The sequence below is a fragment of the Delphinapterus leucas genome, chromosome X, assembly GCF_059928025.1.
Source record: "Delphinapterus leucas isolate spDelLeu-1000000601 "Yukka" chromosome X, BTC_Dleu_Yukka2, whole genome shotgun sequence".
Classification (NCBI taxonomy): Eukaryota; Metazoa; Chordata; class Mammalia; order Artiodactyla; family Monodontidae; genus Delphinapterus; species Delphinapterus leucas.
Window position 1 is genome coordinate 39113577 of NC_143150.1, and position 18598 is coordinate 39132174.

The 18598-nt window shown below is 46.9% G+C and overlaps 2 protein-coding genes across 6 annotated transcripts in view; one reads left to right on the forward strand and one right to left on the reverse strand.

Annotated features, from left to right (window-relative positions):
• The window catches only part of COL4A6 (collagen type IV alpha 6 chain), a 282814-nt gene extending 274514 nt beyond the window's left edge, over window positions 1–8300 (forward strand). Inside the window, exons 38-45 of the mRNA XM_089904197.1 lie at window positions 1011–1127; window positions 1458–1619; window positions 1808–1906; window positions 3167–3313; window positions 4057–4173; window positions 4760–4951; window positions 5667–5953; window positions 6674–8300. Of these exons, the coding sequence (XP_089760323.1) occupies window positions 1011–1127; window positions 1458–1619; window positions 1808–1906; window positions 3167–3313; window positions 4057–4173; window positions 4760–4951; window positions 5667–5953; window positions 6674–6934 (1382 nt within the window). The 3' untranslated portion in view covers window positions 6935–8300. The remainder of the gene's footprint in view (window positions 1–1010; window positions 1128–1457; window positions 1620–1807; window positions 1907–3166; window positions 3314–4056; window positions 4174–4759; window positions 4952–5666; window positions 5954–6673) is intronic.
• ATG4A (autophagy related 4A cysteine peptidase) overlaps window positions 7747–18598 on the reverse strand; it is a 68598-nt gene continuing 57746 nt past the window's right edge. For 4 of the 5 annotated variants that reach the window (XM_089904192.1, XM_089904191.1, XM_089904193.1 and 1 more), the window contains one exon: window positions 10418–18590. In XM_089904192.1, the coding sequence (XP_089760318.1) occupies window positions 18210–18590 (381 nt within the window). In that variant the 3' untranslated portion in view covers window positions 10418–18209. The other variant, XM_022556688.3, reaches the window with a different exon arrangement.

An 18598-nucleotide genomic window follows, 5' to 3' on the forward strand; every position in this document is an offset into this window, starting at 1 on the left:
TCTTGTCACAAACAAGAATCTCAACCACCAAAACAGTTTGTCAACCAAATCTATTCCCCTTCATTTGACTATCTTTTAGAATATACCAAAGTAATAAATACATTTCTTCCATGTTACAAGAATAAAATAGATTTCTACATTTGTATACGTGGCTTTGATGTGTTTTCCCAGCAAGACTACCATCTATGTTTTCAATGTATGCATATTGTATAAATCTACTATAATCGGTTGAAATCTTTGGTTTTGAACATTATAATAGAAATCATTCCACAAACAGAAAACATGTAAAGCAGTATTAAACTTTGAGCAAACGAGTATTATGTATGTACTCCAGTAAATGGCTATTCTCTTTGGCCAAACAGGGAGAAGGGATTCAGGCAATTCAGCAAGCATTCAGCTAATATCATGAATTACCTATAAAACTGTTTTCCAGGTTGCCTGGAAGACCCAGTAGTTAGCTGTAGAAGACACTGGGGGTCATAGCGCCCTTGCCACCTCCATTCTGCTCGAGCGGGCGAGTGGGTGTTTGTTCTGACTGGCTGGGGCCTGTGCCCCACCTCGATCTGTGACCTCCTCAGAGTAGCAGCAGACAGGACTGGCTAACTTGATGAAATGTTGTGCAACAGGGACAGTAGGTTTAAAAACACTGTAGGAAAACTTCGATTCCAGGTGCTGCAGTCATACTTTCTTTTCTTCCTGATTGAGGGAAAATCTAAAGTATTTCCATTACCAGCGAGGTTGGGGAGCTAGAACTTTCCAAAGCTCTGTCCGTCCCAATTCAATGCAGCGCCTGCTGTGAGCGAGGAGTCTCTGAGCCCCTGCCAGCTGCACTGGGCCGATGGCTGCCAACGGAGGAGAAAGGGAGAAGAGCCCTCTGCTGGCCTCAGCTGGTCTGGCTCCTACCCTAAGGGCTTCCATTTTCTTGTGTGAACTTCCGTTTTCTCTGAGAGGGCCTGGCCCTCTCTTAGCCACACAAAGCCCCTGCAGCCCCTTTTATTTATTCTTTGCAGGTTTCCCAGGTCTCCAGGGCCCCGCTGGTCTCCCTGGTGCCCCAGGTCTCTCCTTGCCCTCAGTCATAGCAGGACAACCTGGCGACCCCGGGCGACCAGGCCTAGATGGAGAACAAGGTAAAGTCAGGAAGCCCAAAGAGGGCTGGCCATCACCTTTTGTCTGGAGTTTGGGGAGGGCCTGTCTACAGTCCAGCCCCATCCCCACTGCTGGACGTGCACGGGCCTGTGAGGCCCCACGTCCCTCCTCCCGCAGGGGCACAGGGGGTTGGAATGGGCTGCATTTTGCTAAAAGGGTTTGGGAAGGTCTGGGCACTGGGGCCCCACAGAAGGCAAGGGAACATTATCTGCCCTGGGAATAGCCTTTGGCTTCCTATCAGTCCCAAGGCTTTCAGCAATGGCCGCTTCCTCTTCCCTCTGCCCTCATCCCTCTTCCCATCTTATCCCTAGGCCGCCCAGGCCCCCCGGGGCTCCCAGGACCCCCTGGGCCATCCTCGGATCAAGGCGACCCGGGAGACCCTGGCTTCCCTGGAATTCCTGGCCCTCAAGGGCCCAAGGGAGACCAAGGAATTCCAGGTTTCTCTGGCCTCCCTGGAGAGCTAGGACTGAAAGGTATGACTGCGTGGCTGCCTACTGGGTCCTTTCCCACTCCGCTGTCGGATATGGCCCCTTCCTGCAGCCCTGTGAAGACAGACCAGCTGATGATGCTTTTCCTGCCCTCGCCTCTGCTTAGTCTCAGCCCCACCACCACCAGCACCACCGTGCCAGGCCCTGACTTGCTTTCCTTTGGACTTTGCCAGGCATGAGAGGTGAGCCTGGCTTCATGGGGACTCCAGGCAAAGTCGGGCCACCTGGAGACCCAGGACTTCCGGGGATGAAGGGGAAGGCAGGGCCAAGAGGTGAGTTGAGAGCATGTGCCAGGCTGATCCTGAGCTCAGGGGAGGGGTTGGGGCGTATCATTCCTTCAGGAGTCACTGCTAAGCAGGCCAAGAAAGCCTGAATGGCTGAAGCAGCTGGATCAAGCTCCTCCAGGGAGGGAGTTTCTCCACCTTGGAGATACCTCTGCCTCCATCAGCTCCCAGGACTGAAGGCCATTGCCGCTTTGCCACCACGGATCTTGCCACTGACCTCCCCTCTCTGCATTGTTTCTGCATTTGCGGTCACTGCGTTTGCACTCAGATCACCACTCACCCATTTGCTGAATCTAGAAATGAAGAACCATCCTTTCTGTCCTTTATCACCACTCCCCTCACACACACATCCAATCCATTAGCAAGCCCTGAGGGCTGTGTCTCCTATACACGTGCCTTGCATCTGCCCCCCTCTCATCACCTCCATCTCTACCACTGAGGTCCAAGGCACCAACATTTCTCACGTGGATCACTGCGGTGACTGCTAACTGGTCTCCCTGCTTCCATCATTCACCTCCCCCAACAATCATTTCTCTATACAGTGGTCAGAGAGGTCTTGTAAAAACAGAAATCATTCATGGGCGTCCCATGGCATAAGAATTAACTATGGCCATGAAGCCCTCTGTGATGCCTCCCTCTCCATCCTCATTACCAGCCCTTCCCCTTTGCTGTTCACTGTGCTTTTGTCACACTAGCCTCTTTCAGTTATCCAAAAAACACCACACCTTGGCTGGCCACAGGGCCTTTGCACATGCTAGTTCTACTTCTGGAACACTCTCCCCCACCCCCCAGCTTGTTCTAGTGCTTTAATGGTCTCAGCTTAAGTGTCACTGCTTGTAAGAGGCCACTTATAACTCTCTCTAAAGGAGGTTCTCCACCCCATAGCCCTCTCCGCTCCCTCCCACTGTCCGTGCACTGTCCATTTCCTTTATGGCACTTCTTACAATTTGCAGTAAGATTAATGGTTTGTGTCAGGTTATGCATTTTTCATCTTTATCACCAGACCATCGTCTCATAAAGGTCTTACTCACTGCTCTATCCCCTGATCTACCAGGCTCTGGCATGTAGTCGGCACTCAAATACTTTTTCAATGAATTCATAAGCAAATTGGCTTGTTTGGCTTCTATTAGTAGGCCAGCTGGCTGGGTTTGGGGTCTCGGCTGTGATGCCAGCTGAACCTCCGGGAGCCCACCCTGGCCACCTCCTCTGCCTCTGCTTGACATTTCCGTTTCTCCCACGTGCCCACAGGCTTATCCGGCCCCCGAGGCGCTCCTGGACAAACACCAATTGCAGAAGCCATCGAGGCTCCTCCTGGACCCATGGGTCTAACAGGCATCGATGGCATCCCTGGCCTCATGGGGGACCCTGGGGCCCAAGGCCCTGGAGGCCTACAAGGTGAGGAGGGCGCCAGAGAAAGGGGACTTCGCGGGGAGCTGAGACGGCTTTGGCTGGGAGGCTGAAGCAACTGGCTGGGAACCCCGGCTCCAAGGGGGCACCTTCATGGAGCGTTTCCTCGGCTCCTTCACAAAGCTTCCAAGCTTCTCACCGGGAAGGAGGGGACCAGCAGGGCCAGCAGTTGTACTTGGCTTCAGAGAATGAAGCACATGGAACGAAGTGCTCTGTGTGGGCAGAGCACAGCAGCTAATCCAGACAGCTCGTCCCTCGCTAATGTGCTGCTGCGGGAAGGAGGGAGCGTGGTGGGGGCACAGAGAGCAACGGAGAAAGCCCAGGGCTGGGGGACGGAAAACCCGGCTTCCAATCCCCGTTTTGCCCCAGCCGGAGTAAGCTAGCAGTCTCTCTGGACCTCGGTGTCCTCATTTCTGACATGGGACCCCAGCAGTTGCCCTGCATCCTCCCTAGCATTGCTGGGAAGATGAGAGGAAGGGACGGGGACATGGGTGTGAAGGAGCTCAGAAGGGCTAAGTTCAGAGTGAGGTCCCAGGGCTGAGCTGCCTGGGCGTGAACTAAGGACTAGCCCAGGAGGCTCAGTCCTGAGCTCAGCGTACACTCCAGGGTGATGGCCAGTTCGCCCTCTCCTGGTGAGTCCTGGGCATGACACACGAGTCCCCTTTCTCCAAGGAAGGCTCCTCCAGACACTGCACATTGAGTACCCCGCTGTGGGCCTTCTCTCCTGGCAGGCTTCAAAGGTTTACCTGGCATCCCCGGCAAAGACGGCCCCAATGGACTCCCTGGCCCACCTGGGGCTCTTGGTGATCCTGGTCTCCCTGGACTGCAAGGCCCTCCAGGATTTGAAGGTCTGGCAATGTCGGCACTAGGGGGCAGAGGGCTTCTGTAAGGGTTTGAGGCCTGAGGGTGAGTCAAAATCTCGAATCGTGGAATTAGGAAACTGGGCAGTAAAGCTTGATACTACTAGCAGGCTGGAAAACTGGGCTCGAATCTGTTCACTCCATTCTGAGCCTGTGAAGGATTAGAGCCCTACATTCCAGAAGGCAAAGGACTGTTCCACATAGTTCTCTGGGTTCTCTTCCAGCTCTTAAGAGCTATAACTCTATACTATAGCGTGGCCCCTGCCCTGCACACCCCCTCTTCTACCCAGGGATTCTGACGTGGATGGAAGGGGGGTGGTTCAAGGGAGAAGAGAATCTGAGATAAGATATGGCTGCTCTGCTACTTACCTTCCATTTTATATCAGAGATGGCAAATCAGTTGTCCTGAGTACAGAACAGTCCTGACGCTCGCTGGGAAAGTGCCGCAATTGTTAGCCACGTCTGTCACGGGCAGGAGAGGAGGGTGTGATTTTTGCCTCGCTAACCCCAGCTCTGCTTTTTCACTGCCTCTGATTCAGCGGGTCCTTGGTTATCTCTGCTCTCTCCATCTCAGGAGCTCCAGGGAAGCCGGGGCCCTTCGGGAGGGCTGGAATGCCTGGGCAGAGCGTGAGAGTGGGCTACACCTTGGTGAAGCACAGCCAGTCAGAACAGGTGCCCCTGTGCCCCGTCGGGATGAGCCAGCTGTGGGTCGGTTATAGCCTGCTGTTCGTGGAGGGGCAGGAGAAAGCCCACAACCAGGACCTGGGTAGGTACCGGCTCGCACATCCAGCCCTGGCCCTCTGTCCCCACAAGGACCAGGAGCCACACTCCTCGCTCCTCCCAACCCTTGATGGGCACATGTTGGGTAGTGGGTTACAAGCACCAGCTCTGGAGTCAGGCAGACCTGGGTTCAAACCCCAGCTCTGCCGCTCACTCTGGACACGTTATTCAGCCTGTCTAAGCTTCCGCCTCCTTCTCAGTGGAACAAGCCTAATTCTAGTACTTGTCCCATAGGGTAGGCTAAGGATTACAGGAATCACCCATGTAAAATGCTTAGAACAACGTTTGACACGTGTTAAGCATCCATTAAACGTTAGCGATCAGTAGTAGTAATAATAATATGACCTGCCGGCAACAATGATTACCCAAGAATTAATTGAATTGTCTTCAGGTGTGTGTTTCAGAGAACCTCAGGCTCACTCTATTAAATGCTGATTTGACAAAGCAGACTAATTAGGGAGTCATCATTCAGTTTCTAAAACGATTCTTTTCATTATCAAACTTCCCTGGTGCATAGAAAATAGACTTCAGTGTGTGTACAGTGGTCCGGGATAGGAAGGAAAGGCGTCCCTGCTCTGCTACAAGCAGTTGGATGTGAACCCAAACCACCATCTAGTCCAGCTGTAGTGGCTCCAGGGACAATCGCAGCCCTGCCCCTCAGCCAGAACTTACCTGCCCCTGCCCACCTTCTCTCCTTGCAGGGTTTGCTGGCTCCTGCCTGCCCCGCTTCAGCACCATGCCCTTCATCTACTGCAACATCAACGAAGTGTGCCACTATGCCCGGCGCAACGATAAATCCTACTGGCTCTCCACCACCGCGCCCATCCCCATGATGCCCGTCGGCCAGACGCAGATTCCCCCGTACATCGGCCGCTGCTCTGTGTGTGAGGCGCCCTCACAAGCCATTGCTGTGCACAGCCAGGACATCACCATCCCGCAGTGCCCCACGGGCTGGCGCAGCCTCTGGATTGGGTACTCCTTCCTCATGGTAAGGTCCCGCACCGCCCTCTCCACCAGGATGAAGGCCGAGGGCAGGGAGCGCTGGGAGGGAAATTCTGAAATCGAGTGCTGAGGGAGCCCTGTGACTCGAGGGCCGGGACGTTAGGCCAAATACGAGGCCTGCTTGTTCTCGGCAGGTAACAAACACTAAATGGCACCCTAAAGGGTATGGTACAGGTTGCAGTAAAAGTTCCAATGAAGGTGACTTCAGAGCCAGAGCTATTCATAGGTCCGCTGGGGGGAAGGGCCCGTGGTCTAACGACCTGTGGACTATTCCGTGCTCTCTCCCTTCTCTGGAGCCCACCGCCAAGGGCTTGGGGCAGACGGGCGGCTGTGAGAAGAACTGCATCCTGAGCCCTGTTGGCGGTTTCCTTAATTCAGCCTTTCTCAGATTTGTCAGTGGAAATGTTCGGGGGGCACCTAACACACCTTGGACTCGGCGGGACGGCAGCAGCTTGGGAAATACTGGCTGGGATGCAGCCGCAGCCCAGGAGCCATGGGTTAGGAGGGCCCTAGAGAGCTTGCAGGGGGCGCTCCTGGCTCTGAGGCTGAGACAAGGGAGGATGAGCGCCCCCGGTCCTAAAACATAGCTATTGGTCCGCTGGCCAGACAGGGGGGCTGAGCCAAGAGACCAGAGCTGAGAGACGGAGCGGCGGAGTCCATCACCTCCCAAGGTGACCAGTTCACAGCCACCGCCCATCTGTTTCAGCACACGGCCGCCGGCGCTGAGGGCGGGGGCCAGTCCCTGGTCTCCCCTGGCTCCTGCCTAGAGGATTTCCGAGCCACTCCTTTCATCGAGTGCAGTGGTGCCCGGGGCACCTGCCACTACTTTGCCAACAAGTACAGTTTCTGGCTGACGACGGTGGAAGAGAGGGAGCAGTTTGGGGAGGAGCCTGTATCTGAGACGCTGAAAGCCGGGCAGCTCCACACCCGGGTCAGCCGCTGCCAGGTGTGTATGAAAAGCGTGTAGGGTGGCACCTGCCACTCTGCCCCTTGCCCTCCCCTGCCCCGCACAACGGTCACCTCACAAACCCGAACGGTCTGAAGAAGGAAGGCCAAGCCCTTTTGCCCATCTGTCAAGTTGTACATTGGAGTCTCGTTTGGGCTGGACTACTGGACACTGGTCACCTCCACCCTCAGGCCCCATGGGTGAGCCCACCCTGCTGAGATCTGCTGTCCCATTTCGGTGCTACAGTTTGTGTGACTCTTCATGGCTACCTCAGAAAGACCTGCTGGGCCACCGCTTTCTTAGAATGCTAGCTTTCCTCACTCTCTTGATCAGAAAGCTCTTCGTGATAGCGAGAGGAGTCATTTCATTATGTCCAGAGGTCACCGCACATCATTTGGCTTAAACTAGAACCCAGTGTTTTCACATGAAAAAATTTCTCTGGCTCAACATTATGGATGGCTCAAGCCTGCACAGGGCAAGCTCTCACCTCTTCCCAGAGACCCACTGTGTCTAGGCAGGCAGCAGAGCTGGAATGAGGGGCCAGCCAGTGTCCTGGGGTGAGCTCTGACCCCTTCGAGAGTGAGCACGACTGGGCCCCAGACTACTTAGGGACGCTGGAAGACCAGCAGCCGAGAGGTGCTCAGGAACTTCACATGGTCGTAGACAAATCACTTCCTCCTTGCCGACTCCCTCCCCAGCCACAGGCAGCAGACTTGGCCTGGTTCAGAGTAGAGCAGAGGATGCACCAAATGTGGTCAGACCCATAAAGGGAAATGAGAACCGCAGCCCTTTCTCCCGGGCCGGGGGGAGAGGGGAGGATGGGTAAGGAGGTGTGAATTTTGCCTTTGACTCCAGGAACAAAAAGGAAAATCCCTTGTCCCAATTTCTCAGAAGCCCCTGTTTATTCCAAATGCCATTCAGATGTGTGCAGTGTGGCAACTCGACACTGCAGTGTTGGTTCCTTTGCATTCTGAGGCTGTGAGAGACTTTCCATTAAAAAGTCCATCCAATTGTTCTTTCGCAGGTAGCCTGTTAAACCATTTTGATATGTTTTTAAAGCCTCATACAAATCTAGCACAGTCCTCTCTTTAGCAGTTAGCAGACCCAAAGCAAGCCTGAGTAGACTGTAAAGTATATTCTGTTTAGGGGGATTTGTTTTAACCATTTCCTTTAATTATCAGTTTCCCAGAACACTTAGCTATGTTGACATGAGGCAATTCCTTCCAGGTGATTCTGTTTCCTTAAATATTACGTAAACTGTGCCAACACAGACAAAGCATAATCAGTATAATCTGAACTATTGTTAACTTCACCTCCTCAGTAATAAGCATGATGTCAGCTTTGTACATTGCAAATAAAAGGAATCCAATATGAACATTTGACTCCTTTGACATTCTTTCTTTGATGAAAACTTTTCTAAAGTCCATCTCACTGAAATTCATAAGCCCCCCTCAGAGCCAAGGGGGTTCCTGTCACTGCAAGTCGAGCTTTATAACAAAACACTGAGACACGGAAAAATACAATTAAAGTCAAGGGTCGATAATGTCTTCCAACAGGCAACAAATCCACAACATGCTTCAAGATAAGCCTACAACTAACTGTTTTTAGCCCCATCACATGCTAGAGTTCAAGAAAGGAATTTCCATATTTCTGGGGCCTCAGGATCATTTACAGATAAATCAAAAGTAGAGAACTTTTAGGGCCTCCCTGGTGGCGCAGTGGTTGAGAGTCCGCCTGCCGATGCAGGGGACACGGGTTTGTGCCCCGGTCCGGGAAGATCCCACGTGCCGCGGAGCGGCTGGGCCTGTGAGCCATGGCCGCTGAGCCTGCGCGTCTGGAGCCTGTGCTCCGCAACGGGAGAGGCCACAACAGTGAGAGGTCCGCGTACCGCCAAAAAAAAAAAGGTAGAGAAATTTTAGTCATTAAAATCAAATCTAAGATATATGTGCATATATTTGTATATGCATAAAATATATCCTCTGGAAGGATAAAGAAGAAATTAATAAAATTGGGAGTGTTCAGGAAAGAGAACTGACCTGTGGGAGGGAGAGACATTTCACTGAATACCATTTTGCACCTTTCGAATTCTGAACCGCTGGAATATATTATCTACTGGAAAAGAAAAAAATGGAATCTAAGGAAACAAGTGTTCAAATATTCCTAAATATACCACACAAAAAAACCCACCTTGGTTTGGTGCTAGCTTTCAAACCGCAGTTGCTGGCCTACCTGGGGGCTTGGTTGAGCATGGAGGTGAAATGCATAGGTTAAGAAGACAAGGAGAGGAAAAGGGGAAGATAGCACTGGGACATGAGGTGCATCCACACAAGAGAGTGGTTAGCAAAGCCAATTTGACGAATATGTGCTTTCAAATTTAGTATGTTGCTTGCTAGTCCTGAAATGGTTTGGAATTGTATTTGATGCACAGATTAATGTCACCACATGAATAATTCTTTCCAGTTATGACTGTCAAGCAAAATGGAGTCAAATTCAAACACAATTTTTAATTTCCCAAACAAAAATCAACAATTTAAGTCAGTGATTTAAATCCAGCCCTCTGCCTGTTTTTGTAAATAAAGTTTTATTGGATTACGGCCAGGCTCATGTGCATGCACATTGTCTATGGCTGTCTTGGGGTTTCACCAGCAGATACGAGTAGCTGCGACAGACACTATGTGGTCTTCAGAGCCTAAGACATTTCCTATCTGACCCTTGACAGAAAAAGTTTGCAGACCCCTGATTTAAATGATAATGATTTAAGGACAGGGTGACCATCTGACAAAAGTATCAGTAAAGATGGGGACAGTGACCCATCAAATAGTTAAGGTTCTCTCAAATAGGAAGGAGATCAATAAGTATACATTTGATGTAATGTCTTTGACACACTTTTTGAGATCAATTATTTAAACACATGTTCAAATAATTTAACAAGAACTTTTTTTCCCTGATACGAGATTATCACTTTATTATTAGAGCAAGAGAACAGATTGCTTCTTAGTATTTAGCCCAGAGAGGTCAAACCTGAAAGGGTGAAGAAGCACTGGGTAACCATCTCTCATCTGCTGGTGCTGGAAGCAAGGTGGGAGTTGCTGTCTATCTTCCAGACATCCACCTCCTCATTTCAGTAGCTGAAGATTCGCTGTGGCCATGTAAGAAGCTGGGAAGTGCAAGAGACGACTCCTAATCTTTCTGCTCCTAGATTCCATGATTGTTTTAGTTCTTTCTGGGGAAGGGGTATATTGTTCACTTGTTTGTTTTTTTCTGAGAAAAGGTGATTGGCTCAGTCATGATTGCTATCAAGTTTGTATGCTGTTGGCATATCAGGCACTTGCTGACTAGAAAAGTTTTATGTGATGAATTCATGTTCTTCTGGTGCCAGATGGAAGACAGATCTCCAAGGTGAGTCCCCACTATTCTATATGCTCAGAATCTCAAAATCTTCCTCCAGGTCAAACTCCTCTAGTTGTTCAGTAGAGTCGATGAATTCTATCACAATACAGAAAAGAGGAAGAAAAAAGCTTGACACTTTGTCTCAAGCAGTCAGTAAGTTAGTAGTTAAGACCGTGCATTTTTTTTTCTTTTGCGTTATGCGGGCCTCTCACTGTTGTGGCGTCTCTTGTTGCGGAGCACAGGCTCCGGACGCGCAGGCTCAGCGGCCATGGCTCACGGGCCCAGCCGCTCCGCGGCATGTGGGATCTTTGCGGACCGGGGCACGGACCCGCGTCCCCTGCGTCGGCAGGCGGACTCTCAACCACTGCGCCACCAGGGAAGCCCCAAGACCATGCATTTTTAATTGCTTTGCTACAGAAAAGTTTGTGTAGAGGAGACTTATAGGTGGGACCACTGCTGAGTATTAGCAATTCTCTATAAAGAATCAAAATAGGTTTAAGGGCCAAGGTGGTGGAGTGGAAAGACCCCGAGCTCGCCTGCTCTCACGGGCACAGCAAAATCACAACTATCTGCAGAACAACCACTGATGAGAAGGACTGGAGCCGACCAGAAATGATCTCCTACAGCTAACGCCACAAAGGATCCACAACATGACGGCTAGGAGGGGCAGGCTCGCGATGTAATCAAATCCCACACCCCCAGGGTGGGCGACCCACAAATTGGAGAATGATTATATCACAGAAGTTCTCCCACAGGAGTGAGAGTTCTGAGCCCCACATCAGGCTCCCCAGCCTGGGGGGGGGGTCTGGCACTGGGGGGAGGAGCCCCCAGAGCATTTGGCTTTGAAGGCCAGTGGGGCTTTACTGCAGGAACCCCACAGGACTGGGGGAAATACAGACTACACCCTTAAAGGGCGCACACAAAAATCTCACGTGCACTGGGACCCAGGACAAAAGCAGTGATTTGATAGGAGCCTAGGCCAGACCTATCTGCTGGGCCTGGAGACTCTCCTGGAGAGGCTGGCGGGGGGGAGGGTGGCTGAAGCTCACCTGGGGGACATACACCCTGGTGGCAGACATACTGGGGAACATTCAACTACATGAACACTCCTGGTGGCTGACATGTTGGATCATTAGTGCCAAGACCTGGCCCCACCCGACAGCCTATAGGCTCCAGTGCTGGGACACCTCAGGCCAAACAACCAATTGGGCAGAGACACAGCCCCACCCATCAGCAGACAGGCTGCCTAAAGAAGTCCTGACCCACGGCCTCCAGACAAGCCCCTAGACACGGCCCTGCCCATCTGAGGGCCAAGACCCAGCTCCACGCACCAGTGGGCAGGCCCTGGCCCCTCCCACAAGGAAGCCTGAACAAGACTCTAAAGCAGGCTCACCCACCAGGGGGCAGACACCAGAAGCAAGAAAACTACAATCCCACAACACAGGCCAGAGACCCTATCCTGGGACCAGCTGGCCCCTGACCCTGCCAACTAGCAGGCCACTGCAACCTCAGGGACACCCCAGACCCCATACCGAACTGTATCAGAAACCAGCCCCCCCTTACCAGTGATCTGAAATGAGCTCTGGGATCCCTGGGCCCAGGAGCCACACTCCAGGAAACAGCTCTGCCTGCCAGTAATCCAGCACTAACCCCTGCCAGTAGTTGGGCAACAGCCCCAGAGGCTTCGGGACCCTGACTCCGGCCACCAGTGAGCCAGCACTAGCTCCAGGGCCCCCTTGGATTCCACAACCAGCCACCTCGTGACCAGGCCCCACTAAACAGCAACCAGCAGCATCTGCACAAGGCAGGGCCTGGCAACCAACCAGACTAGAAGCCAACTAAGCCTAGCAGACCACCCACATAGTCAGCCCGCCACAACAGAAGGAACCAAACAGCCCTCTTAGGGGGAACACCTAGAGCATATAGCTTGGGTGACAAGAGAGGAGTGCACTGCTGGAACACATAGGATGCCTCCTACAGAGGGCCACTTCTCCAAGGTTGAGAAACGTAACTAACCTACCACAGACATAAAAATACAGATAGCAACTTAGACAAAATGAGGTGGCAGAGGAATAGGTTCCAGACAAAGGAACAAGATAAAACCCCAGAAAAAGAACTAAGTGAAGTGGAGATAGATAGGCAATCTACCCAAGAAAGAGTTCAGAGTAATGGTCGTAAAGATGATCAAAGAACTCGGGAGGAGAATGGATGCACAGAATGAGAAGCTAGTTTTTAACAAAGAGAAAATACAAAGAACAACCAAACAGAGATGGAGAGTACAATAACCGAAATGAAAAATACACTAGAAGGAATCAACAGTAGACCAAATGATACAGAAGAATGCACCAGTGTGCAGGAAGACAGAGTAATGGAAACCACTGCAGCTGAACAGAAAAAAGAGAAAAAGAATGAAAAGAAATGAGGACAGTTTAAGAGATCTCTGGGACAACACCAAGTGCACTAATATTTGCATTATAGGGGTCCCAGAAGGAAAAGAGAGAGACAAAGGGCCTGAGAAAATATTTGAAGAGATAATAGCTAAAAACTTCCCTAACCTGGGAAAGGAAACAGGCACCCAAGTCCAAGAAGCACAGAGAGTCCCATATAGGATGAACGCAAAGAGAAACACACCAAGACACACTGTAATCAAACTTACAAAAATTAAAGATAAAGAGAGAATACTAAAAGCAGCAAGAGAAAAGCAACAAATAATATACAAGGGAACTCCCATAAGGCTATCAGCTGATTTTTCAGCAGAAACTCTGCAGGCCAGAAGGGAGTGACACAGTATATTTAAAGTGATGAAAAGGAAAAACCTACAACCAAGAATACTCTACCCAGCAAGGCTCTCCTTAAGAGAAATCAAAAGCTTTACAGACAAGCAAAAGCTAAACGAATTCAGCACCACCAAATCAGCTTTACAATAAATATTAAAGGAACTTCTCTGGGTGAAAAAGAAAAGGCCACAACCAGAAACAAGAAAATTATAAAATGAAAAAGCTCACCAGTAAAGACAAATAAAGGTAGTATATAATACACAGACAAAACTAGTAGGGAGGTTAAAAGACAAAACTTGTAAAGTCAGCTGTATCCACAATAAGCAGTTAAAGGATACAGAAAACAATCAGATGTAAAATATGATATCAAAAACTGTAATCGTGAGCGGAGGAGAGTACAAATGCAGGGTATTTAAAATGCACTTGAAATTAAGAGATCAGCAACTTAAACAATCACATTTATATAGAGACTGTTATACAAAAACCTCATAGTAACTGCAAACCAAAAACCTATAATAGATATACACACAAAAAAGAAAAAGGAATCCAAACATAACACTAAAGGTAGTTATCAAATCACAAGAGAAGAGAACAAAAGAAGAAAAGGGAATAAAAGATCTACAAAAACAAATCCAAAACAATTAACAAAATGGCAATAAGAACATACATATCTATAATTACCTTAAACGTAAACGGATTAAATGCTCCAACCAAAAGACACAGACTGGCTGAATGGATACAAAAACAAGACCTGTATATATGCTGCCTACAAGAGACTCACTTCAGATCTAGAGACACATACAGACTGAAGGTAAGGGGATAGAAAAAGGTATTCCACGCAAATGGAAATCAAAAGAAAGCCAAAGTAGCAATACTCATATCAGACAAAACAGACTTTAAAATAAAGACTGTTACAGGAGACAAAGAAGGACACCACATAACGATCAAGGGATCAATCCAAGAAGAGGATATAACGATTGTAAATATATATGCACCCAACATAGGAGCACCTCAATATACAAGGTAAATATTAACAGACATAAAAGGAGAAATTGACAGTAGCACAATAATAGTAGGGGACTTTAACACCCCACTCACATCAATGGGTGGATCATCCAGACAGAATATCAATAAGTAAACACAGGTCTTAAATAACACATTAGACTAAATGAACTTGATACTTGTAGAGCATTCCATCTGAAAGCGGCAGAATACACATTATTTTCAAGTGCACATGGAACATTCTCCAGGATAGATTACATGCCAGGCCATAAAACAAGCCTTGGTAAATTTAAGAAAACTGAAATCATATCAAGCATCTTTTCCAACCACAACACTATGAGATTAGGAATCAACTACAAAAAAAAAACCGCAAAAAACACAAACATGTGGAGGCTAAACAATATGCTACTAAACAACCAATGGATCACTGAAGAAATCAAAGATGAAATTAAAATATACCTAGAGACAAATGAAAATGAAAACATGATGATCCAAAACCTATGGGACGCAGCAAAAGCAGTTCTAAGAAGGAAGTTTATAGCGATAGAAGCTTACCTCAGGAAACAAGAAAAATCTCAAACAACCTAACCTGACACCTAAAACAGGTTAGAGAAAGAAGAACAAACAAAACCCCAAGTTAGTAGAAGGAAAGAAATCATTAAGGTCAGAGCAGAAATAAAGTAGAGACTAAAGAAACAATAGAAATAAATGAAACGAAGAGCTGGTTCTTTGAAAAACAAAATTGATAAACCTTTAGCCAAACTCATCAAGAAAAAAAGGGAGAGGGCCCAAATCAATAAAATCAGAAGTGAAAAAAGAGAAGCTAAAACCAACACCACAGAAATACGAAGGATCATAAGAAACTACTATGAGCAACTATACGGCAATAAAATGAACAGCCTAGAAGAAATGGAAAAATTCTTAGAAAGGTACTATCTCCCAAGACTGAACCAGGAAGAAAAGAAACTATGAACAGACCAATTACCAGTAGTGAAATTGAATCAGTAATTTAAAAACTCCCCACAAACAAAAGACCAGGACCAGATGGCATCACAGATGAATTCTACCAAAACATTTAGACAAGAGTTAACAGCTATCCTTCTCAAACTATTCCAAAAAAGTGCAGAGGAAGGAACACTTCCAAACTCATTCCATGAGGCCACTATCACCCAGATACCAAAACAGAACAAAGATATCTCAAAAAATAAGAAAATTACAGGCCAATATCACTGATGAACATAGATGGAAAAATCCTCAACAAAATACTAAAAACTGACTCCAACAAAAAACTGACTCCAACAATATATTATAAGGATCACACACCATGATCAAGTGGGATTTATCCCAGGGATGCAAGGACTCTTCAATATCTGCAAATCAATGTGATATACCACATTAACAAATTGAAGAATAAAAACCATACGATCATCTCAATAGATGCAGAAAAAGCTTTTGATTAAAGTCAACATCAATTTATGATAAAAACTCTCCAGAAAGTGGGCATAGAAGAAACATACCTTAACATAATAAAGCCCATATACGACAAACTCACAGCTAAACATCTTACTCAACAGTAAGAAGCTGAAAGCATTCCCTCTAATATCAGGAACAAGACAAGGATGTCCACTCTCACCACTTTTACTCAACATAGTTTTGGCAATCCAAGCCACAGCTATCAGAGAAGAAAAAGAAATAAAAGGAATCCAAATTGGAAAGAAAGAAGTAAAACGGTCACTACTTGCAGATGACATGATACTATACATAGAAAATCCTAAAGATGCCACCAGAAAACTACTAAAGCTCATCAATGAATATGGTAAAGTTGCAGGGTACAAGATTAATATACAGAAATCTGTTGGATTTCTATTCACTAACAATGAACTATCAGAAAGAGAAATTAAGGAAACAATCCCACGTACTATCACATCAAAAAGAATAAAATACCTAGGAATCAACCTACCTAAGGAGGCAAAAGACCTGTACTCCAAAAACTATAAGACACTGATGAAAGAAACTGAAGATGACACAAACAGATGGAAAGATATGCCATGTTCTTGGATTGGAAGAATTAATATTGCTAAAGAGACCATACTACCCAAGGCAATCTACAGATTCAGTGCAATCCCTATCAAATTACCAATGGCATTTTTCACAAAACTAGAACAAACATTTTTACAATTTGTATGGAAACACAAAAGACTACAAATAGCCAAAGCAATCTTGAGAAAGAAAAACAAATCTGGAGGAATCAGGCTCCCTGACTTCAGACTACACTACAAAGCTACAGTCATCAAAACAGCATGGTACTGGCACAAAAACAGATGCATAGATCAATGGAACAGGATAGAAAGCCCAGAAATAAACCCATGCACTTATCATCAATTAATCTACGACAAAGCAGGCAGGAATATACAGTGGAGAAAAGACAGTCTCTTCAATAAATGGTGTTGGGAAAATTGGACAGCTACATGTAAAAGAATGAAATCAGAATATTCTCTAACACCATATCCAAAAATAAACTCAAAATGGATTAAAGACCTAAATGTAAGACCAGATACTATAAAACTCCCAGCAGAAAACATTGGCAGAACACTCCTTGACATAAATTGCAGCAATATTTTTTTGGATCCGTCTCCTAGAGTAATGGAAACAAAAGCAAAAATAAACAAATGGGCCCTAATTAAACTTGAAAACATTTGCACAGCAAAGGAAATCATTAAAAAAAATGAAAAGACAGCCTACGGACTAAGAGAAAATGTTTGCAAATGATGTGACTGACAAGGGATTAATTTTCAAATACACAAACAGCTCATACAGCTCAATAGCAAAAAAACAAACAACCCAATCAAAAAATAGACAGAAGACCTATATAGACATTTCTCCAAAGAAGACATACAAATGGCCAACAGGCCCATGAAAAGATGCTCAACATCACTAATTATTAGAGAAATGCAAATCAAAACTACAATGATGTATCACCTCACACCAGTTAGAATGGGCATCATCAAAAAGTCTACAAATAATAAATGCTGGAGAGGGTGTGGAGAAAAGGGAACCCTCTTACACTGTTGCTGGGAATGTATATTGGTGTGGCCACTATGGAGAACAGTATGGAGGCTCCTTAAAAAACTAAAATAGAGTTACCACATGACCCAGCAATTCCACTCCTGGGCATATATCCCGAAAAGACAAAAACTCTAATTTGAAAAGATACATGTACCCCAATGTTCATGGCAGCACTATTTACAATAGCCAAGACATGGAAGCAACCTAAATGCCCATCTACAGGTGAATGGGTAAAGAAGATGTGAGATACACACACACACACACACACACACACACACACACACACAATGGAATATTACTCAGCCATAAAAAATAATGAAATAATGCCATTTGCAGCAACATGGATGGACCTAGAGATTATCACACTAAGTGAGGTAAGTCAGAGAAAGGTAAATACCATATGATATCACTTATATGTGGAATCTAAAAAAATTATACAAACGAACTTATTTACAAAACAGAAACAGACTCACAGACATAGAAAACAAATTTATGGCTGCCAAAAGGAAAGGGGCGGGGAGGGATAAATTAGGAGTTTGGGGTTAACAGATACATACTACTATATATAAAATAGATAAACAAGGACCTACTATATAGCACAGGGAACTATATTTAATATCTTATAATAACCTATAATGGAAAAGAAACTGAAAAAGTACATATATAACTGAATCTCTTACTGTACACCTGAAACTAACACAACATTGTAAATCAACTATACTTCAATTTAAAAAGAAGAATCAAACTAACTGGACTTGTTACACAGTCCTATTCAAAGTGATGAAGTTGAGGCTCTGTAAGACCTTCAAGGTACCTTTTGAATTACCCATGGCCTCTGATTTGTCTTCTGAACCAGACCATGAAAAAAAGAAATTCTAGTCATTTTGATTTTGTATGGAACTTTTACACGGAGCTCATTTTTTTTTACTATCATTCTTTGAAATTGGTAAATATTAGTTCATCAGAAGAAGCACCATTCCTTGATCAGTGCAGCTGAGTAGAAATTTTTCATTTCCACGGAAAACATGACGCACAATTGCTTCTGTCTCATAAAACAACTGCTAGGCCTTCCCTGGTGGCACAGTGGTTGAGAGTCTGCCTGCCGATGCAGGGGACACGGGTTCGTGCCCCGGTCCGGGAAGATCCCACATGCCGCGGAGCGGCTGGGCCCGTGAGCCGTGGCCGCTGAGCCTGCGCGTCCGGAGCCTGTGCTCCGCAACCGGAGAGGCCACAACAGTGAGAGGCCCGAGTACAGCAAAACAAAAAACAAAAAACAAAAAGCAACTGCTATCCATGGGTCTGCTGGCCAGAGAGCTTCTGAACAACAGCTTACCTGCCCCCGTGGTTGTCACTTCTGGCTTGGCTGGAGGAACAAAGGGAGGCCAGTGTGATGGATGTTTCTGAACTAATTCAAACATCCTTAAATTTTCCTTTAGAATTTCCTGAGGAG